Source organism: Euprymna scolopes, chromosome 19, assembly GCF_053919585.1.
Source record: "Euprymna scolopes isolate OS-2025 chromosome 19, ASM5391958v1, whole genome shotgun sequence".
Lineage (NCBI taxonomy): Eukaryota > Metazoa > Mollusca > Cephalopoda > Sepiida > Sepiolidae > Euprymna > Euprymna scolopes.
The window spans coordinates 121825702-121850694 of record NC_136500.1 but is presented as its reverse complement, the minus strand read 5'-3'; the positions used below and the strand labels follow the sequence as shown (position 1 = coordinate 121850694).

The 24993-nt window shown below is 35.8% G+C and overlaps 1 protein-coding gene across 1 annotated transcript in view; it reads right to left on the bottom strand.

The window, feature by feature from the left end:
* Window positions 1–1554: 1554 nt before the first annotated feature.
* LOC145240176 (uncharacterized) overlaps window positions 1555–24993 on the bottom strand; it is a 25943-nt gene continuing 2504 nt past the window's right edge. Inside the window, exon 2 of the mRNA XM_080103763.1 lies at window positions 1555–4353. Coding sequence (XP_079959889.1) covers window positions 2778–3731 — 954 coding nt within the window. The 5' untranslated portion in view covers window positions 3732–4353 and the 3' untranslated portion in view covers window positions 1555–2777. The remainder of the gene's footprint in view (window positions 4354–24993) is intronic.

The following is a 24993-nucleotide window of genomic DNA, read 5'->3' as shown; positions in this document are numbered from 1 at the left end:
TCCAAGGGCTCTTTTAAGAATAGATGATGTTCCCTTTATGGCTGCTATTTGTATTTCGTTACAACTTGGTCTTCCAGGGATTGCTTCTAAGTATTTATGAAGATTCTTTTTTATTAAGCTAGTTGCCCCTGTCACAACCGGTATAATGTTTATTTCTTTCAGAGACCATGTCATTTTTAGATAATTTTTTAAGTCCTGATATTTTGTTATCTTTACCCGTTCAGCTCTGTTAAGGCTAAAGTCATTTGGGACTGTGACATCGATAATGAGCGCAGTTCCATATTACAATATCTGGTTTGATGGCCTTGTCTTTTATGTATCTGCCTGCCTCTATGTCTTTGTCATAGAACATGGTCACTTTTCCGTTTGATGTTATCTGCAGTGGTTCATGTTCCCAGATGTTCGTTGCTCTGTCAAGTTGCATCCCTCCACAGATCTTCCAGTGTAGGTACTTACATACTTTGTTGTGACAGGCAGTGCCAATAAGATCGGGCATGCAGACATTAGGTGGCTTGGGCTCTCAATTGCTGAGTGGCCACACCGGCATTGGCCATTTGCTTGTAGGAAAGCCATTTTTTTTAATCCATTTCTGAGTAAGCCCTGATCTTGACTGGCTACAATGAGTCTTTCCTCATCAAATAAAAGTCTCGCACTCTTGAGCAATTGGAGTGAAGCATCTTTGTCTATATATTCCTGTTTAAGCTCCTCTAGGAACTTTCCTGCTCTTTTATGTTGTTCCCACCATTGTTTTCTTGTGTCTAACTCGATTTCGGTGTATTTCTTTCTCTTTTTTCTTGCAATCTGTGTTGCGGGTTCATCATATACCTCAGCAGTATTTTCCACTATGACAAACCCAAAGTTTTCAGCAAGCTTTGTGACTGAGGTTTGTTGGGGTAGACGTTCATGGTGGTCCCTCACTATTTTTATTGCCATATCTGTTGAGCTTTTAATATACTGCCCCATGCTTACTATGGTGGCTCGATATGCATGCTTTATATCAGTGAGACTGAGTCCACCCTCTTTTCGTGATAGGTATATCCTGTCCATACATTGTTGTCGATATATTATTTTATGTAAGGTTAGGAGTTTCCTGGTTTTTGTATTAAACATATTGACATTGCATTGAGGTAAGTCCATAATACCAAACCCATATGTGTTGACAGGGATTGCAAGTTGATTTATGGCAGTTTTTTAGGCTTTTTTTTGATTCGAGACATAAGGTGGAACAAGAATACACATCACGCCTTAAAAAAGGCGTGATGTGTATTCTTGTTCCACCTTATGTCTCATTTTTTCATGCTCCACAGTTACATTTTCCTCTATACCGAGGTACTTATATGTGCCATCCTCTCCTAGATCTTCAATAAAGCCATCACTGAACCGAATATTTTCGGATGTCGTCTTTTTTTATTGTGCATTTGGCATATTTGTCAAATCCAAACTCCATGCAGACATCTTATGTAAAATTCTTTACATTTTCTATCAGAGAGACAAGCTGTTTTTCTGTCTCTGCATAGAATTTGAGATCGTCCATACAAAGTAGATGATTTACTCTTTTTTTTCTTTTTTTCTTCCTCTACTAAGACTGTACCCAGCATCACATTTTTTGAGGAGCTTGTTTAGTGGGTCAATAGTAAGGCAGAAAAGCAATGGTAGCAGGCTATCACCTTGAAATATACCTGAGATTTGAAGTTTGTATTGTCCCTTCCACGTGGTGTAGAGCAATTGATGTTTGCCACATGTGCATTTGTTATTTTAATGAATGTCCTTATGTTCTCATGGACATTATACATCTCCAAACATCGCAGTATTCAGAAGTGAGGCACACTATCAAATGCCTTTTTATAGTCTATCCAAGCCATTGACAAGTTCCTTTCATGCTTTTTGCAGTCCTCGAGGATGGTTTTGTTGAGAAGTTTGTCCTTTGTAGTTCGTTTTCAAGGTACTCGCCATCAGTCAGATGTTGATAGATTGCATCTGCAATCATTCCTGTAAAGTACTTGTATGTGGTTGAGAGGCAGCAGATAGGCCTGTATTTATTGGACTAGTGAGTCTCTTGGCTCTTGAGTATCAGAGTCGTTTTGCCAAGAGTAAACCACTCTGGTTAATCTTCCTCGCCGCTGACAACATGATTAAATGTCTGTACATAATGCTCATGAAGTGCCGTGAGTTTTTTAAGCCAGAAATTTGGAATCTTGTCAACAACTTAAAGTTGCTAAAGTGGGTGATTTTTTTTCTTACAGCATCTTTCGTGATTCTCAGCACTGGCATCTGTTGTTTACTCTCAACAGCCTCTTTAATTGTATTTATCCACTCCCGCTCTTGGTTTTGTTTTGGGTCCTCATACAGTGGCTTCCAGAATGACTTCACTTCTTCCTGTGACGGTGGTGAATTTACCTTAATTTCCTCTTTAATTAAATTTCTGTACACCATCCTTGGGTTCTTGTCAAACAACCTCTTCAATGACTTGGACTCCATTTTCTTTTGTTTATTTTACATTTGTGCAGCTAAAGCTTTTATTTAAGCTCTGTTTTCTGCTACCTTAGCTCAGTTTTAAGTTTATTCATCCTCTTTTTTAATTTTTCTCCTGGGCTGTCACATCACAGAAAGGCTGATATCCGGGATGTTTCCTTTCAGATTTTAAAGATTTTCTGTTGAAGCCCACTTTTCCAGACTAGTTCTTTTGTTTTAGCCTTAAATTTTCCCTTTTTTTCTTTTTATGCTGCATAAACCATGCTGCCCCAAAAGTTGTATGGTTTATTTCAGTTAATGATGCATTAGTTAGTTTCCCCAGTGTGCAATTTCATATGTTCCACTAAATGTGATTTTACAGAACAAGAATATTCACACACTTCACAAGTATGTGGCTTCTTCCCAGTGTGTGTGCTCATATGTCTCACTAAAGATGATTTTCTAGAAAAAGAAAAGCCACACAGTTCACAGGAATGTGGCTTTTCCCCAGTGTGCGTTCTCATATGATTCACTAAATGTGATTTCTCAGAAAAAGAATATCCACACACTTCACAAAAATGTGGCTTTTCCCCAGTGTGAGTTCTCATATGTTTCACTAAATGTGATTTTTGAGAACAAGAATATCCACACACTTTACAAGCATGTGGCTTTTCTCCAGTGTGAATTCTCATGTGGTGTGTTAACGATGATTTTTGAGAACAAGAATATCCACACACTTCACAAGAATATGGCTTTTCACCAGTGCCAGTTCCCATGTGTTGTGTTAACGATGGTTTTTGAGAACAAGAATATCCTAACACTTCACATGAATATAGCATTCCTCCAGTGTGATTTCTCATGTGTTGTGTTAACGATGATTTTTGAGAACAAGAATATTCACACACTTCACAAGAATATGGCTTTTCTCCAGTGTGAGTTCTCATATGTTTCACTAAACATGATTTTTGAGCACAAGAATATGTACACAGTTCACATGCATGTGGTTTTTCTCCAGTGTGAGTTCTCATATGTCTCACAACATTTGATTTGTCAGAACAAGAATATCCACACACTTCACAAGAATATGGCTTTTCCCCAGTGTGAGTTCTCATATGTAGAACTAAATTTGATTTTTTGGAACAAGAATGTCCACACACTTCACAAGAATATGGCTTTTCTCCAGTATGAGTTCTCATATGTTTCACTAAATTTGATTTTTTTGAACAAGCATATCCACACACTTCACAAGAATGTGGTTTTTCTTCACTATGGACCTGCATGTTTCATTAAAATAATCCTGGAACAAGATTATCTGCGGAATTATTAATATATTTTGTCCCAAGTTTTTTTTTTTACAAGGTGGTCACCACTTATATAGACCCAGAAGCCACTCAGAGATAAGGTTTATTGCATGTATAGTACGTTAGTGTGGGGATTTAATAAAAGTGTCTACTTAAGGGGGCGGTTCATCAGGAATTTGTTTATGTTTGATTGGAAGACATAAGCAAATTTGATAACAGACACTTTATAATAATTTATAATTTGTGTATCCCTGTAGGATATATTTCTTGTTGCTATGGTTTCTCATATTATATAGAATATAGTGTTTTTCCAAATGCATATATTTTTCATATTTTATATAGAACATAGTTTTTTTCTTATGTATTTTCTACAATTTCTGATTCCATCTGTTCATATAGTCTGATTTGTTTTAACATTAAATGCATTTTTCAAACAAAATTTTTAAGATGTACAAAGTTCTTACATTATTTCAGAATTTGTTGATTAGTAAATTTAAAAAAATACATTTTCACACAAAATGTTGTTGTATTCACATGTAAGTCAATAATTTTCTATAGAATAATGTTTAAAAAATCACTAAAGCTGTTCAAACAGGAACATCTGTAAGTAAAAAATATAAGAAAGTCAATATGTTTTGTATCGTCATTCACATATTAGTTATCGCTTTGTTTATTGTTGTTAATCTTATTGGATGCATGCAACTCACAAATGACAGATTAATTTAATTACAAAAAAAGTATGAGACATAAGAAAAATAACAAAAGACAGAATTTCATATGATCATCATCGAAAATGAAAAGACAAAAATCGTTTTTTTTATCATATTTTATTTCATTAAATTTTTTTGTGTCTATTTATTCTAGTTTGTATCATTACCGTCTTCCGATTTACTTAGCTGCCAACACCTATTAGCTGATGTAGTCACCATATTTGATGACTTTTATGTATTTTTGAATTCCTCTTGAGTCATTATCATGGATCTTTAACCGGTTCTTGAATAGTTTATATTTTTTTTACTTAAAGTTTTTATTTAAATTATTCCTTTGTGTAATATTATATGTAATAGAGTACCTTTTTATTATTATACTTTATGACATTTGCAGTATTATTAAAATTATTTTTATGTATATTTTGTTTTTTTTACAAAGGAGTTACCATTTATCAAGGCCTTGGGGCCACTAGAGGATTAGGTTTAATAAGCGTACAGTGGTCAATGGGAGAATGTCATAATAATTGTTAGAAGTGAAAATTTGGTAAATTGGATTACTTAAGGGGAACGTCTCATCAAGAACTTGTTTAAATTGGACTTGAAGACGACTATATTATAGTCAGCAGGAAAGCAAGCAAAAGGAAAAGAGTCCCACAGGTGTGTAGTTCTTAGAAATAAACTTTGTTCATGGAATCTACGATTATGTTCAGGCACAGAAAAAGAGTGTGGAATAATGTTTTCAGCTAGAGTGTTTCTCATGGAAGTTTGGTGAGGGGAGAACCATAGACTGGAGCTCAGACGAACATTTTCAATGAAAAGCAAAAACAAGCTTGCAACGTCTCTTCTGTGAGAAAGAGGTTGCAGGGAACAGAAAAAGGGGTTCTCCCACTTGGACGTCCTTATTGTTAATAAAATTATTTTTATTTATATTTGATTTGTGGTTTCATTATTAATGTTTCTAATGTTTTTAGTTGACTGTTATTCCATAATTCGAGCCAGGGACAGGAATGTTGATTAATCAGGTGGTTTGCGATAGAACTGTTTTCAAAACGATTCATTGGATTGAAACCTGTGTATATTATTTTGTGTCTCTTCATGGGCATTTGAATTCATATATCAGGTTAGTTCTATCTAGAAACCCAGTACAGCAATAAAATTTATTAGTTATAATGAGCTAGTATGTTTTTAATTTTTTGTATTAAGTGATCAATTATATATGTATATATATATATACATTTATATATATACATATATATATATATATATATATACATATATATATATATACAGGTATATATATATACATGTATATATATACATGTATACATATATATATATATATATATATATATATATATATATAGAGAGAGAGAGAGAGAGAGAGAGAGATTAGAAATAAATTCTGTAAATAAGGAAAATTACGATAAATTTATTACCCGACAAGAAATACAAAAATGTAAAGGTTTACCGTAATCTTTGAATGTGGGAGATTATATAAAAAATGTCCATAGTCAAACAACGACACAGTTCACAAGAGTCATGACATCTAACAAATCAGAAGTCAAAAACTCGACTTTTGCCCTCATCTGGGCTCATCAATTAGACATATCCGAACTCTGGATAACTACTTGTAAGACACTGGCTTGAATGTAGAAATAGTTCTATTACTAATTGCTTGCTGGATCAGTATGTTTGCTGGCATCGTCCTAGCGAGTATAAAATTCATACTTCTGAGACATCGGCTTCAGTTCTGATGACCACATCTCTCGTTCGAGTGCTAATCCTAACCTGATTACCATAATTTTGTGGATTGTAACAATGTATTCCTTTTAATCAAGACATCGTATCAGCACTGCCTTTTAAAAATCCACTTCATTTCAATCAATTAATAAAACTTTCTTTTATATTGAATTCGCTACAGAAAATATATGATGCCACTTGAAATAAGAAACAAAACCTAAAGGTAGTATATCTACATTTTTACAGACAAGGTCTGAAAACGATTGATATAAGATGCAAAAATTAAATGTTTGTGTTGCTAGATTTTTGTATGCGTTAAATACACAGATTTTTTCTTTCACTAGTGACTGCTGAAAAATGCTTTAACAAAAGTGATATTTCTCGCTTATATGCAATTATTTTATGTTTTGGGAGATTAGAGCTTACATGTTGATAGAGGTTCTGTACTTTCACTTAAGAAATTAATAAACAAAATATACTATCAAAATATTCTTGTTGGTTTTCTTAAATTTCAATAGTCAAATTCATATTTAATATTTTAAAAAATTTGCATTCATTGTCTTATATTTTTGTTTTATATAAACATGATGTTCAATTTCTATTTCTTATATTTTTGTCTTACATAAAAATGAAGTTCAATTTCTACATTTTCAATTTTGGATTCGGGGAGGGAACTTTTTTACTTGTTTATTTTATTTTTCGTCCTGTTTTAAATTAAAAAACAGCCTCCACTTATTACTAAGCTTATTATTTAGAAAGCCATTCTTAACAAGAGAGGGGCCTTGCTAACTAATTTGTACTTTCACCAAACACTTCAAAACGTGTATTTTCAAGCATAAGGAAAAAATAAAAATGCCAAAATACAAATAATAATGAATGTTGATTACTATGGTAAGTTTTGTGTTTTTACTTATTTAAAGCGTTTATTTACTTTGCAAAAATAATTAATATCTGGTTTTCCGTTAAACAAAACATAAAATACAAATAATGAATGAATGTTAATAACATGTATAAGTTCTGTGTGTTTAAACGTATTTTGAAGCGTAGGCACTACCAAACGAATATGAAGAATTGTGAAAAAAGGAGCGCATGATTGCGTGACGTCAGACTTCTGTAAACTATACAAACTATGGAAAAGCAGAAGCGACTTAATTATTTTTAAAAACCTTTGTTTATCTCCTTCAAACTGCAATCAATAATCAATCTTTGTTATAATGTTGTTAGGTTTTAAGATTTACACAGTTTAATAATTAATAATATTATAAACATTTGTATATTAAATATGAAATACGGTTTTACTGAATGTTCATTTGGTTAACTACCAGCTTCCATACTTTTGTTCGGTAAAAAGAGACAAACAAAATGCTTAATATTTATGCAATAATATTTTCAAATCGGTTTTTATCTGGCGATAAAATAGCTGACAAAAGCCATGTTTATATTAAAACTTAATATTAAAAAAAATAAACACAATAAATTAAAAATTTATGTTGTAACAGAATATTTTGAAATAATGGAATTTTAATCGTTTTAATCTTTAAAAAATTAATTTTTAGGAAGTTTCTTTTTCTTGGCAATTCAACTGATTATAGTATATATTAATTAGAAAAAAAAAACGCTATTTAAAAAAACATAATAATACTAAATTATATAATTTTTTTAATTGCAACTTCAAGGTAAGTTTTTGTTCAATACGTGTATTTAAATTTTTAAAAAATAAATATGTTTTACTTATTTGAACTCTTATGTTTCATAATAAATAGAAATTTCGATAGATTTAAATATATTTTGTTCGAATTTGAAAAAAATAAATAGGGGGGGGCACGCATTAAAAAATTATTTCCCTCATTTATTTTATAGAAACTGCATTTTATATGTAATTTCATTCTAAAATGGATAAGTATCGAAAATTTCACAAAAATCTTACCATTAGTTGATTTTTGCTAGATTTAATAAACACGGGTATGTTTTCATGTTCGGAATGCTTACTACATGGAAACATTATTTTAACGCCCCAATTATGTAAACTCGATTTTCGTCTCGCAATTGGTCCTGGATATGACCTTAAACTATATCCGGTGGTGAAGCCCCAGCTTGCGGGCTTTGGGGAGTGTGGAGCCACCCTTTAATTGCCATTGCTCCCAGGTCGACTCTAACCCGGAGTGGTAGTACCTGTTAGGGTCCCAACTATGGGTTAAATAGAAACCGACTTGAAAACAAATTTATTCTATTTGAAAAAAGATTCTTCCAAATTTTTGGATTCGGCATTAAATAACCTGATAAGGGTTGATATGCCGTAAAACAAAAACAACCAACCAACAATCGTCTCGCAATTTCATTATTTTCGTTACTGGTTTATTTATTCCTTCTTCTTTCAAATGGTACAAAAGTTATATTGATAATATTAACTTATAGTAAAGGTACATCGTTTTACATATGGTTTTACGTTAGAACAATTAAAACTGCATGACTTGTTTCTTGTATTTTTGTTCTGGTTAAAATTGAAAACAGCCTCTCCTCATTAATATCATTTAGAAAGCCATTCTTACTTAACAAGAAAAGGGGGGTCCCTACTAATTAGTTTGTATTTCCACCAAACACTTTCAGAAAGAAAAAGTGCATATTGAAGTATAAAGAAAAAAACAAAACAAAAAATGCAAATAATAATGAATTAATGTTAAGTACATGTATAAGTTTCGTGTTTTAACGTATTTTAAAGCGTTTATTTAGTTTGCAAAATAATGACTGACCTTAAAATTAAACAAATTGCTCAAAGAAAGTAAATAAATGTAACGGTGACACTTTGCAATATTTATTATGACAAATGATATATTAACAGTATGTTTTGTTTATTAAATAGATAGATGAAAGTACCGATGAGCTCTAATCCTACCCTCCCAAAATCAAAGCAAAACTCGACAGTTCTTTCCTCTCCAATTCCTCTTCCACAAAAATTAGAAACTGCAAATGATTATATGTCTCGTTGACTGCAATTTGACCATGCTGTGGGTGCTCATTTTATGTAAAATTTATAAAACAAAGTCTTAAATATTTATAATTTGTGTTTTCAGTTCTATTTTTTTTTCGGAATATTTTTTATGGCAAACAAAAAATAGATTTTTATTCTTATTAGCAGCAAAACTGGTTTGATTGTAAACATTTACGAATGATTTTTTCTATATTAAGTTTCTCTGTTAACTGCTAATTTCATGTAAACGTTATAAAAGAAATTTATCCATATTCTAAAGCCTTAAACATTGGATAAAATATCAAAATTCAAACGGAATTCTCTAACGATGTAATAGATAATTGCAGGGTTGCAGAGTCGGGTGGTAAAAGTCCGACTCCGACTGCTAGAATTTCTAGAATGCCGACTTCGACTCCCGACTCCTATGTAGAAATCTATTCTGCAAACCCATATACTAGCCTCCCACACCTATTCAGTATGCATGCTATAATTACTTTTCATGTATATTATTTTTTATGTCTAACATTCACTTGTATGATAAATATACTCACATATACAGTCTGCCAGCTTTATTTTTTTATTTATGTATTTATTTTACTCACATTAATCCCGAACAAGGCATATCACCACTTGTATGTAAAAGGCTACTTTTTGGGACCATGTCTAAGAAAAATTAACAAGATGTTAGTTTATGTTACATTTAAATTTCTGCATACCAGTACGACCAGGAAGCAGGTAGCAGGAAGGGAATTCCAAAGTCTAACTGTTCGAGGGAAGAGACTATTAGAATAGAAAGCTTTCTGGCATCTAGGGACCTTAACACTGAAGGGGTGATATCTTATTGCTAAGGAGGTTTCTCGGGAATATGTACGGCGAGGGCGTACAAGTGCAACGAGTTCATCAGAACACATTCCATTAAAATATTTTTTAAACAGGCACAAAGATGCAACATTGTGGTGAGGGGGCAGGGGTTGGAGCTTAGTTGATAAAGTGGGACTGATTAGATTGACAACTATTTTTTGGAACCTATCCAAGAGGGAGAGGCTAGTGGTAGATGCAGCAGCCCAGATGTGGCAACAATACTCTATGCATGAGCGAATAGTGGCCTTGTAGAGGTACAGGATACCCTTAAGTGTGAGTAGTCTTCTAGCTCGATAAAGACAACCCACTATCTTTGCAGCAGTTTTTGAAATGTCCTCTATGTATTTCTTCCAGTTCATATTGCCCGCAAATGTTAGGCCGAGGAGTTTGAAGGTAGAATTCTCAGGTAGGGTGTTATTTTTCATCAATATAAGTGGTTTAAGAGGCGTCTTGTAATAGTTAAAGGTGAGCAGCTTAGTTTTACTAGCATTAAATGTTACTATTCATTTGCATCCCCATTCCATAATGGTCTGAAGGTCATTTTCTGATGATTTTGCCATTGTCTTAGATTTAGGTACATCCATTCTTCTCTCATGCATGTTATAGAGCGTTTTATCATCAGCAAATATACCCATCTCGGACACAATATTATTAGGGGGGTCGTTTTTGGATATCAGGAATAATAATAGTCCAAGGATCGACCACCGAGACACTCCTGCATTAATGTTATGTTGCTTGGATGTATGTCCATCAATGACAACCTGTTTCTATCGTCTAAGATGGATCTCATTATATTTAATATACATCCAGTTATGATGTATGGTTTCATTTTCATTAGCAGCCCTTTGTGCCAGACTTTGTCAAATGCCTCGGATATATCAAGGGCTACAGCTGTGTCTGTGGCCACTTTATCCAATACATGGTAAATGCGTTCACAGATGAATGTTAAAATATATGCCATAGAACGATATTGGCTGAATCCATACTGTTTGTCAGAGAGAAGATTTGCTTTTGCGAGGTGGTGAACTAGTGCTTGATTAAGGTCTCAAAGATTATAGTGAAGAGGGGGAAGAGATTAATGGGGTGATAATTGAGAGGGTCTGTTCTTTCACCAGAATTCCTGTACACTGGTACCAAAGAGGCCAAGGCATTTATTCTAGAGCTTGGAAAGTATGGGGGCTAGCTCAGTTAAACGTTTCTTAATTAGTATAGCAGAGATGAGATCAGGTCCACATGTCTTTGAGGTGTCTAAGTTTTTTATGATATCACGGACATGAGAAGGGGTGATTTTTACATCATCTAATCTGGCTTCAGTCCACAAAGGGAAATTTGGGAGGGAGTTGTTTGTTGGCTCTAAAGTGGAGTTGTAGGCGAATCGCAAGGACAGCTGTTCCATTTTCTCCATTACTGTGCATGTAACCTTCTGGTTGTTGCTCAGTGGAGGAATTATTGATTGTCCTTCATAGGAATTACTGATTGTCTATTATAGATTTTTCAGAAATCACGAGTTCCTATCTTTTGCAATTCTATGAATTCCCTGATTATTTCAGCATACTTTCTTTTGGCTGTCATTATTTCTCTTTTACAATGATTTCTAGCATCTACGAATTTTGCCTATTTGTATTTGATTTATGACATACAAACCAATGGAATGCATGCTGTCTTTGTGCAATGGCAGCTGCAGAATCTGTAATGAACCATGGGAGTGAGTGGGGTTTCTTATAATATTTCCCTGTGGGAACATGTGCTTCAATTCCCGCTTTGCACCATCCAGTTTTCTCATTGGAACACTGTTCAGCAGGAAGAGAGAAGATATCAGATGTGTTCTTTAATGGTTTCCGAGTCAGCCCTGTTGTAGTATCTTGTTGCTTTGAGTAATGATTCCTAACCTTGAAGTTTGGATTTAAATGTGATGTCAATTGATACCTCTAGATGGTCTGCAATTTCAAGTGGACTGTGGGCATTAATCACACAATCCTCAGGTACTGTGGTGAGGAATAGGTCTAGAAGTAAAGCCTGTTAAGGTTCATGATCTGGTAGGCCAGTTGGAAACATTACTGTCTATGTGAAGGAATGGGCTATAGTGAAGCTATAAGTAGAGCATCCAGCTGCATCTGTGTAACCTGAGAAACCAAACCAATTTTTATGGTGGACATTAAAGTCATCAAACACGTATTTGAGCATTACTATCTAAGTAACTAACACAGTGATGAAATTTTAGTTGAAAGCACATAAAAGCTTGGTAATCTGATTCAAGATTTTTCTCTCTAGTTTAAGGGAGGGTGTTATGAATATATATTCCACAAGCCCGTGCATATATCTATCCGAGTCCTTACGGAAAAGAGGGAGGTATCCTGTCATGTTAAAGTACTTAGAGGGAATTGAAGAATGTAAGTTTGTTTCACTTTATGCTAAGATATCCGGAGAGTTTACTAAAAGGTAAGACTCTACATCATCTATATTACCTCTAAGCCCATGGATATTTGTGAAAGCGATCCTCAAGGGTGGAGGCAAATGGGTTTTGTTTGGGTGATTGTCTGGTTTTATTGTGATATTTGTTTGGGTTGTCATTTCATTACGTTTTTGTTTAATGTCAGGTTAGGGGGAGAGTGTTGAGCAAAGTGGGCCTGTGTTGACACCAAGTATACACATGCACTGATCTATTAGTTGAGTCCTGTCTAAAAGGTGAGGAGAAAGCTCACTAGATATAGCAGCAGGTTCCCTTTCGATGCGCGACATGGCACTATAACTATCCTGATATTATACAACTGATGATAGAGCAGCTGGTCTAAGCATTACCAAAGAGTTAGACCTCCTGTATTGTCAGTCGGAAACAGCAGCAAGACAAACTGTCAATCAGTTACCCTCAACCTCTCAGACTAAACAAGTCTAGTGAGCACTCGTAGCATGCAAGCAAACCCAATTTTCTCAGTTTTTGAGAGAAAGAGAGAAATTTAAAATAGGGAATAGGGGAACGGAATTCAATGTCCTAGTTAGGAAAGAAGGCATAGCAGAGGGTGGCTCTGGTGAGTCCCTGGTATTGTACCTCTGGCCTGGTTAATAGACAAAGAAGTATGAAAGCCGGCAATAGGAAGAGTCTATCTACTCCTTAAGCAATTTAGGTTTGCAAACAAGAAACTTGTTTGATTCACCAGTTCCAGGAAGGCTGTCGACCATGACTGAGGAGGCCTCCCTCTCCCAGTTTTATTATCAGAGTTTTCTTTATCTGAGATGGATAGTCTAACAAGATCTACAGGTCCATCACACCGAGAGGGGTAACCATGTGCCTGGTTTTTACACCAGGTATTTCTGCACCCCTACATGGATGAAGATATTGAGTATCTTACTTGAAAGTTTTTCTCTATTCTTCATAAATAAGTGCAGGATTGGAGATAGATTCCCCTCTAACATTTACAAGAAATTTTATCTTTCAAGTACTGTGAGAAAACCAGTCTGCTCTAGCAACTAATTTGTTTTAAAATAAATGAATAGGAGATTAATTACTTGAATATGTAAGAGAATATAAAGCAAAGAAAACAAAAGAAATGGTGGAACTAACTCTACATAAAGAGGTTCCACACAACATGGATATATAAATGCACTTAACTTGGTGTTCTTCGAGTTACCCACATTGCTCTAGCTAAAAAAACAGTGTCTTCACATTGAATGAATTGGGTTGTGTTAAGTTTTCGAATCCTTAGACATCCCAGAAATTTTACCTGCCACAATCCGAATTTAGATTCCGATCCGTAAAAGAAAAAACGGTGGCTGGGCGCATAACCTGTTAAGTTTTGAGACATTGTGTTGAACAAAGATGGTGGCGTAGTTCAGATCAGTAACTAAGATGGCAACCAAGAATCAAATGCTGTCTGTGGCGTAGTTAACCTCTTAAGTTCTGATATATTGTGTTGAACAAAGATGGCGGCGTAGTTCAGATCAGTAACCAAGATGGCGGCGTAGTTCAGATCAGTAACCAAGATAGCAGCCAAGAATTAAATGCGGTCTATGACGTAGTAAACGGCGAACTGATTGAATCCAAAATTCGACAATTTTTATAATAATTTTGGGACGTTTTGATTGGTTGTTTAGCACAGCCGTTGATTATAAAAATGATTGGGGAATCCATTCGTCTCATACCCCCATCACAAGTCAAAAACATTCTACAGGTTGCGAAGATTAGCGTTTATTTGAGAGTGGAGGGAGGGAGGATCTGCTTTAAGAGCTAAATGTGTGCTTTTATTTTAATATTTCCGTCTTTTATTTAATTGAAACGGTATAATTTTCGATTTCTATATTAATAATTTAAAACATACAAACTCATTTACCAAAGGTGATAAATGCTAGAAAAGAGATGCGTATTTCCAATTTTTTCTATTGTGTCTATACATATATTGCTAACGATTACTAATATATTACAAACAAATGACATGCGAGACAAATCTGGGAAAATAAAGTTTCAAGCAGGTAGATAGCACGGAATATAGAAATGAATTAAAATAATACAATAAAATAAATTAATTTTTTAGCAATATCTATTTAAAAGGCAAATTAAGGGATGGTTAACATTTTAAATAGATTTAAAGCTTTTCTTTTTAATGCAAGGCCCCCTTACAAAAGTTCATTATCATCGTATGTTATTGTATAACATGGGAAGTAGACTCGCCAGTTAAAATCAATTCAGATAAGAATGGAAGTTTGGAAATATGGTTACAAAGTACACTATAAATACATTTAAAAACACAAACTAAGTTTACAGAATCAGTTAAAATAACAAAGGGATAAAAAAAATTACAATTAAATTTTTTTATTATGCTATCAGTTCAAAAGGGACTACAATATTTCAGGATATGGAAACCATGGCATTTTGAGGCCAAACGCTTCTCATCAGAAAAGGGGAGTAAAGACACATTATACAGAGAAGACATTTTTTAAAAGATAATATTGCCTTTATGGAAAGAGGATCAAAGGAAAAACAAGAAGTTCTACTATGACTAAAACCGATTCCAGGATTGCCAGCAATCACTGTAAGAGTAATAAAGAATGCGAGAGAGTTGTATGCTCAATCCGTTTAGTCCAAAGTAGCTGAGCAGTGGCTTGGTTGCCACTAGTTTTGGCAAATAACAAACAGAATCATCTGCTCTATCCCAACCATCATCAATGGACCTGAGGTAATCTTGTCGGCATCAGACAAAGCCAAACTCTTTGGCAAGAACTTTACAACTAATTATACTCTATGTGACCAAGGCCGTCAACCCACCCTGTATTTCCTCTTTTATCAGAAAACATGCTATGCGACATACACATATCTATGCATGCTGTTGACAAGCTAATCAAAAACCTTGATTCAAGTAAAGCAACTGGCTTTGATGGCATTCCAATTATAGACCTAGTTCCCATACTTACAAAGCTGTTTAAGCGTTGTCTTAAAGAGAATTGCTTCACATCCTTGAAAACCTCATCAGTATGCCCTGTATTTAAGAATTCAGGTGATCGGTCATCTTCCTCTCAGTACAGACCTATAAGTCTCCTGTGCATCATGAGAAAGTTGCTGGAATATCTGTTAAATGGAGAAGTAGATAACCACCTCAGAAAAAAAATAACCTTCTTAGTGACATGCAATATGGTTTCTAGGGCAATTGCTCTTGACATATCAAAGACCTTTGATAAGGTATGGCATAAAGGCCTACTTCACAAGATCTCCAGCTACAGTATAACTGGAAATGTCTTCTCAATTATTAAATCATTTCTCTCTGATAGGCTCATAAGAATAGTGGTTAATGGGCAGAAATCAGAAGCTCACAGTATTGATGCTGGAGTCTCTCAGCAACCCATCTTGGGCCCAACTTTCTTCCTGATCTATATCAAAGATCTTCCAAATCACATCCTTAGATCATTCGTAGACATTTATGCTGATGACATTACGATCTATGGCAACATATCAAAGGCCGTAAATGACCAAGTTCTCTCTGATTCTCTCTCCTCTGATCTTGAGCATGTGGTACAATGGGGAAACAAGTGCCTGATTACTTTTAATGCATCTAAAACCAAGCTTCCATCTTTATATTATCGACGCTCTGATCCCCATCTGGCATCAATCGAAATGAATGGCTCTCCTCTTGTGGAGGCTCCATGTTTCGACAAGATTGTATAATCAATCCATTATATTATCATTTTCAGTCCCCCACCCCTAATTTCTGGCTCCCATCTTATCTCGCAATTACTTATAACGTCACCAACTAACTTCGGAAGAACCCCCCCCATCCGATTTTGTTTTATAGCATAAGTTGCTTAAAACGTGATTAGTTAAAGTTCAGAATAAAATCACGCTTTCTCTTAACGGTTAATTTAAAAAAAAAAAAAAATCTTCTGAACGCTATTAAAAGTTAAATTCTTCACTAGTTTGGAGACGGAATGCGTTGTTGTGATAAGTGATTTTTTTCTCTACTAATTCGCACTTTTTATTTTAAGATTCAAATATTAATAACTACATTTTATTTCAGTATTTAATTTATGTATTTCTGTTGTATTAAATGCTAGCTTCTTTTTTTTTTTTTTTTTTTTTTTTCTCTCGTCCATAAATGTTTATTTATCTACCGAGTTGATTGCAAAAATAGATTACCTAATTGTACTCATTTTTAGTTCGTGGGAGGGGAATCTATAACCATACTTTCCCTTAAACAGGTCCGTTGGACTTTTATTAAGTACAATACTTAATAGTTATTTTTTATTTATTTATTTATTTATTTTTATTTTTTAATGGAGAGTAGAAAACGCATTGTGGATGCGTTATCGGCAGCTCCTGTTACTCTCGCTTCTTCTTATTTGTCCCTCAGTCCTCATTTTTTAATGAGTGATTTTTCTGACAAAGGGAGAAGAAAAAGCTGTTTTCTAGGTTGGCAGTATTTTGCGCGAACAGTTGGCAGAGATGGCGGAAATTTTCTGTTTCTATGTCTATCCTTGTAGCCATGTCACTAGTAAGGGTGCTGGAGGTAAACGTTTTGTCTGGGCTGACGTTATCCGCCTGATAGTCAGGGACCCGAACCTTGGATTAACCACGAAGGAGGCTGTCCTATCAGCAGGTGCAAAGTACTGGGGCTGCTGTATTGCCATTTGGTGAATGGAATCTGGACCATGCAGTAGCTTCTGGTGGGGCCTCTCGATGCCATACTAGTGGGTAATTGTTACGGCTTTACCTTATCATGTGGTACAAAAAAAAAAAAAATTCTTCGTTTCTTTTTCTCTCTTAGTTTCCCCTCTCTGTCCTGCTCTAAGTAAATCTGTCGACCTAGTCCACAAATTCCAAAATTTCATCATGACAAGTTTCAAGAAAAAATACACGATTAAACCCGGTTCTCCAACTTCCAACGTAGACCCCTACTACCATGTCTCCTTCTCCAACATCAGGGGTCTACGTTCTAACCTTCCAGAGGTTGAAACCCAATTACATGAGACTAAACCAGACCTTTTATTTTTAAGTGAAACTGGCATTGGACAGGCTATTTCCCTAGATGAGTTTGCAATTACAGGATACTCTAACTTAACTTCTAAATCTGACCCCCAAGATCGCCATGGGCATGGAATATGTGCCTATATTAAAGATAGCTTTCCATGTGGGAGGGACATCTCCAGGGAAGATCCTAACTTACCCTATATGTGCTTCCGGGTTGCTTTAGCTCACACTACTGCATTTATATTTACTCTCTATCGCCCCCACAACAGCGGAGTTACTATCTTTCAAAGCATATCTGAGAAAATTGACCAAGTCCTTTCTACTTATCCTTCAGCTAACATTCACGTATGTGGAGACTTCAATGTTCACAACGTCGAATGGTTGACCCACTCTAACAAGACCGATGATGAGGGGAGGTTCTGTCATGATTTCTCCATTGCCTATGACCTCACTCAGATTGTTCAGGAACCTACCCATGTGCCCGATAATGACGGCCAGTATGCGAGCCTACAAGAGACCTTTTTCTCACAACTTGCCCTGAACTATGTTCAGTTTCTGTTCTGTCGCCTCTTGGATCTTCCGACCACTCTGTTGTATCAATTAAGATAAAAATGAAATGTAATAAGTCCCCAGACGTACCACTTCATCGTACAGTATATCGATACACTAAGGCTGACTGGGATAGCTTCCGTACATTTATATCTGATCTACCTCTGCATTCCATGTTTAAAAAGGATGTGTCCTCTATAGTATTAGACCTAACTGAATGGTTAATTGTAGGTATTGACCATTTCATGCCCTCTAAAAAGTTTCAGCAAAAACCTAACAGCCAGCCATGGTTCTCTCCAGAATGTGCTGCTGCCATTGCGCACAGAAATCACTTTTTCCACTGCTTCAAACGTAATAGATGTATGGAAACTAAAGCCGTTTTCAGGACTGCCAGCAACCATTGTAAGAAAGTAATAAGGAACGCAAGAGAGTTGTATGCTCAATCTGTTAAGTCCAAAGTAGCTGAGCAGCGGCTTGGTTCCCACCAGTTTTGGCAAATAGCAAACAGAATCCTGAACAGAAGCGTGTGCTCCATCCCAACTATTATCAATGGACCTGAGGTAATCTCGTCAGCATCAGACAAAGCCAAACTCTTTGTCAAGAACTTTGCAGCTAATTCTACCCTTTGCGACCAAGACCGCCAACCCCCAATATTTCCTCCTGTATCAGAAAACACGCTATGTGATATATGTATATCTGTACGTGATGTTGCCAAGCTAATCAAAAACCTTGATTCCAGTAAAGCAACTGGCCCTGATGGTATTCCAATTATAGTACTCAAAAAACTTCAACCTGAACTAGCGCCCATACTTACAAAACTGTTTAAACGTTGTCTTAAGGAGAATAGTTTCCCATCTCCCTGGAAAATCTCATCAGTATGCCTTGTATTTAAGAATTCAGGTGATCGCTCATCCCCCTCTCAGTACAGGCCAATAAGTCTCCTGTGCATCATTTGTAGACATTTATGCTGACGACACTACCATTTATGGTACCACATCTAAGACAGTAAACGAGCAAGTACTCTCCAATTCTCTCTCCTCTGATCTTGAGCATGTAGTACAATGGGGAAAGGAGTGGCTGGTTACTTTTAATGCATCTAAAACCAAGCTTCTCTCTTTACATCATCAACATTTTAATCCACATTTGTCATCAATTGAAATGAATGGCTCTCGTCTTCAGGAGGCCTCAAGTTTTGACAAGCTTCTGGGCTTGACCATTACTCCTGATCTTAAATGGAACACGTATATCAAATCTGTTGCCAAGGCCGCTGGAAAAATGGTGGGATCTTTCTATCGATCCAGTAGATATCTCACTGCTGATGCTATTCTCTATCTATATAAGAGCCAGGTACGTCCAAGGATGGAATACTGTTGCCACATCTGGGCAGGAGCTGCTAGAAAGGACTTGTCCTGCCTTGATAGAGTTCAAAATAGACTTCGTAGCCTCGTAGGAGATGTCCTTTTCTCCTCCTTACAACCTCTATCTCACAGAAGAGATGTTGCGAGTTTGTCTCTGATGTATCGTTATTTTCATGGAAAGTGTTCAACTGAGCTTCAATCTATGGTCCCCCCTCGCCAAACTTTCACAAGAAACACTCGTCTAGCTGTAAACACTATCAATAATTTCCCCCACTCTTTATCTGTGCCTAAACCTAAACATAGATTCCATGAACAAAGCTTCTGCACGCCTGTGGAATTGTCTTCCGTTTTCCTGCTTTCCGGCTGACTACAATATGGTTGTGTTCAAGTCTAAGGTAAATAAGTTCTTGATGAGCCGTTCCATATAAGTTATTAAATTTACCAAATTTTCATTACTAATGATTACTATATTGACCAACTTCTACTGTACACTCTTTAACCCTTATCCTTGAGTGGCCTCTGGGCCTTGATAATGTGGTGATGCCTTTGTAAAATAAAAAAAAAAAAGCTCCTGGGCTGGAAAAATGGTGGGATCCTTCTAGCGCTCTATTAAATATCTCACTACTGATGCAGTCTCTACATAAGAGCCAGGTACTATTAAAGATGGAGTACAGTTGCCACATCTGGACAGGAGCTGCTAGAAAACTCTTATCCTGCCTCAACAAAGTTCAAAATAGCTTAGTAATCTAGTGCAACCTCTTTCCAACAGAAGAGACATTGCGAGCATGTCTCTGCTTTATCACTATTTTCATGGCAGGTACTCGTCTGAGCTCCAATCCATGGTCCTCCTCGCCAGACTTTCATGAAAATCACTCGTCTAGCTGAAACCACTATCAATAATTTCCCCCAATCTTTCTCTGTGGCTAAAACTAAATGTAGATTCCATGAACAAAGCTTCTTTCTTAGAACTGCATGCCTGTGGAACTCTTTCATTTGCCTGCTTTTCAGCTGACGACAATTTGGTCATATTCAAATCCAACATAAACAAATTCTTGATGAGCCGTCCCCTTAAGTAATCCAATTTACCAAATTTCTACTAACGGTTACTACGATATTGTCCTATTGACTTCTGTACACTCATTAACCATTATCCTTGAGTGACCTTTGAGCCTTAATAAGTAGTGACTCATATGTAAACAAAAGGAAAAGCTATAAAGGGCTATAGTGCTATAGGTTTCTTCTTATTGATTTATGCCCATTATTTGGGGGGGGGGAATAAGATTGTAATTCTGGATCAGTCCTGGACTAATCCAATTGCCTTTGATTCAGGAACTGGATAACTTTCAGATTACAATCCATTTGTAATTTACACATACCACTCAAAGATAGAACTTTCATTGATCCTATGTGACGTCACAACCAAAATGAAAACAGCTGCCCAGACAGAATTTGCAGTGATCCGATAGACTGAAGCATCTTGATGAAGTAGAAGCATTGCAGTACAGTACAGATTATGATCTATCTCCAAAAATAAATGCAAAACCATACAATAACTGCTAAGTTGTGCAAACCACTGCTTAGAAAGCAATTAAGTTATTGCTTATTCACCAAACCTGTTTTCTTGCTCTTATTTACTTATACTGCTTCCCTCTTTTTGGAAATCATAATTTCTCATTCTATGACTAAGTGTAATGTTTAAATATAAGGCCTATACTAGTCACATGTATATTGTTACTGATGTATCTTACTAAAATAACTGGCACCAATGTTATTTCTAAATACCTGTTTTAAAGGGAAAATACTTTGCCTCCAAGACGCCTGCCTGTCTGTTTTGCATGATAAACATTAAAAATCACATACTTTGCACGTACCTTGGGAGGTGAATTTAGCTTCCTATCCTAAACTTTAGTAGGTTGACCTTTTCAAAATCGATAAATACTAAACATCTATAGATTTCTATTGCTAAGGCATGCATTACCTTAACCTATATTTATACTCTATAGAATATCTATAAAATAGATAATTAATAGCCACAATTTGTGCCCAGATTATAAGTGATCTAAATTAACTAGCAACTATGTCTTTCTTTCACTTAGATGGGATAAAGTACTGGTGATTATCTTTACATGATAACTAACACTTAAAGCACATTTCGAAACGCACCCTAACCCTTATACTATGATTTTCCAATTAGTCACTAATCCACAAACCATATTTGATCTTTTCTTTACCCTAGTAGAGATTAACCTTTAATGTACACCCCATACACATACATACCTCCTTTCAAAACATAACCCCATCTTCCAATCTTAATCCTATTTTGAGGAGTGTAACTTCAAAGCAGATACTAATTCTTTGATACTAATGCTATTAATCCTAACTATCCATGCGGGAGCATAGAAATACCTGACTTTGAAACCCTCTTGGTGCTGATGGACCAGTAGATCTGGTCAGGTTATCCATCTAGGAGAAGGAAAACTCCAATTTGTAAACCTGTGCCACTGACCTTATACATCTTGGCACCAAACGGGGGAGGGAAGCCTCCTCAGTTTTGGACGACAACCTCCCTAGAGCTGATGACTTGATCCAATCACTGGTTGGCAACCTAAACTGTATATACCTGGATATCTTGGGGGTGCTTGTTTACCATATATGCTAACATGATTGGACTGGGCCACTCTTGACGGACAGGTTTGAGGGTACCTATCTGACAGTTGCTGATTGCTGTTTCGGACTGACAGTACAGAAGCCCTAACTATTTTGTAGCACTTAGAGAAGCTGTTCCATCATCAGTTGTATAATATCTAAATGTTTGTAGTGCCATGTAACGCATGGAAAGGGATCCTGCACTCATCTCCGGTGGGCATTTCTGAGGATACATTCCTGCAGATGAGGAGACAGCTGATGGACTACTTGTGATCCATGATGGTGGCTATGCACATTGTTTTTTTTTTTTGTTTTTTTTACAAAGGAATCACCACTTATCAAGGCCCAGGGGCCACTCGAGGATAAGGGTTAAAGAGTGTACAGTGGTCAAAAGGACATTATCATAGTAATCATTAGAAGTATAAATTTGGTTAATTGGATTACTTAAAGAGAACGGCTCATCAAGAACTTGTTTACATTGGCCTTGAAGACAGCCATATTATAGTCAGCTGGAAAGCAGGTAAACGGAAGAGAGTTCCACAGGTGTGCAGTTCTAAGAAACAAGATTTGTTCATGGAATCTACGTTTAGGTTTAGGCACAGATAAGGAGTGGGGAAAATTATTAATAGTGTTTACAGCCAAACGAGTGTTTCTCATGAATGCTTGGCTAGGGCGGACCATAGATTGGAGCTCAGACAAGCACTTGCCATGAAAATAACGAAAAACAGAGACAGGCTCGCAACGTTTTGCCTAGCACCTCACCCTAGATCTGAAGCTACAAAATAAAATTTCTCGGATATCTTAGCACTAAGTGAAACTAACTTACACTCCTCCATCCCCTCTAACATCTTTAACATATCTGATTATCTTCCACTTTGTCATAAAGACTCTGACAGGCATGGACTTGGAGTCTATATTTGTAACACCTCCCCATGTCTAGGGAATCTTAACTAGAATCAGGTGACTAGGCTTTCATGTGCTTTAAACTAACTTTACAACATAGCGTTAGCTACCTGTATTTTCTTTATCACTCTCCATAAACCCAGGACTGTACTATAATCAATCATGTCTGTGACAGCATAGATGTAGCACTCTCTTTTGACACTAGCGCCCAAATACATGTATTTGGTTACTTTAAGGCCCACCATAGAAATTGGCTTGGCTTCTGTAACTACACTGACACAGCTGGTAGTGTCATCCATAATTTTTCTATATCCCATTCCTTGACACAGACAGTAACATTCCTGACACGTCTCCCAGATTGTCAGGACCAGCAGTATGCAAATGAGACTACTGAATGGTTCAAAGCAGTAATTGAAGCACATGTTCCTACACGGAAGTTCTATAGCGAACCCCACTCTCCCCAATGGTTTACTTCTACTTGCACAACTGCCATTGCTCAAAGGCAACATGCATACTGTAGATTTATCCAGCATAATTCTTGTACAAATAGACAAAGTATATAGAAGATAGTAGTAATTGTAAGAAAGAAGTAGCGATAGTTAAGAGTGAATGTACTGAAACCACCAGGAAATGCAGTGAAGCGCAGAAATTAGGAACTCATGATTTCTGGAAAATCTACAATAGTGTAGTAAATAATGGGCAATCAATAATTCCCCCACTATTCAACAATCATGAGGTTGTTTGCACAGCAACTAAGAAAGCTAACATGCTTGCATGTCATTTTGCCTCAAACTCTACCTTGGACCCAGCAAACCATTACCTCCTTGATTTTCTTCTGGACAGAAACCACACTAGACTATTTGAAAATCAGCCCTTCTCAAATACATGATATCAAAAAAAATGTAGACCCTTCAAATGCATATGGACTTGAGCTCAGCCTGGCTGTACTATAAAAAAATGCTCCAGTTCTCTCTGAATTCTTTAACAAATGTCATAATGAATCTTGCTTTCCTGACAGCTGGAAAACTGTTTCTGTAGTACCATTTTACAAAATCTCTGGCGAAAGAACTGACCAATTAAATTATTGCACAGTTAGCCTCCTCCCGCTTTTCGCCGAAATATTTGGGTCTTTAATTAATCAAGCTCTAGTCCACCACCTTACAATTGCTAAACTTCTGCTTGACCATTAATATGGATTTAGGCAAGCTCGTTCCACTGCAAACAACCTAACTGTAATCTCTAAACATATATACCAAGCACTGGATAAGACAAAGGAGGAGAGAGCAGTATATATATCTAAGGCTTTTTACAGGGTATGGCACGGTGGTCTTCTCATGAAAATAAAATCCCATGGTATTACTGGACGAATGATTAACATAATTAAATCCTTAAATGAGAGAAAACTCCAGGTTGTCATCGATGGGCGTACAACTAAAAAATATGATATAAATGCGAGAGTACCTCAGGAATCGATCCTTGGTCCTTTATTACTTCTGATAAATGATTTACCTGATTAAATTGTCTCTGACATGGGCATATTTGCCAATGACACCACACTCTAGTGCAGGCATGTGGGGAAAATTATGAGCACATATCGAAGGCAATGGCGGAAACCCTAGAGGAAGACCATCAGTCTGTAGTGGAATGGGGTAAAAAAAATGGATGGTAACGTTTAAAGCTGCAGAGACAAAGCTTGTTTCCTTTAATAATTACATGAAACCTTACCAACCACCAATAGCTTTGGCTAAAGATACATTACCTGAAAGTACTTTGTTCCAACGAAATTTATATATATATATATATATTTATATATATATATATATATATTTATATATATATATATATTTATATATATATATCACCATTGAATACAACAGAAAAAAAAATTACTGTTGTTTAGAGTTAAAATTTGTGTGAAAAAGAAAAAACAAACAACAAAAAAGAACTTTATTTCTTTTGTTTGCATTTAATTTTACTCTATATAAAAAAAAAAAATCTCGCATTGTTCTTGGCTTTTAATTTTACCTTATAATATATATTTATATATATATTTATA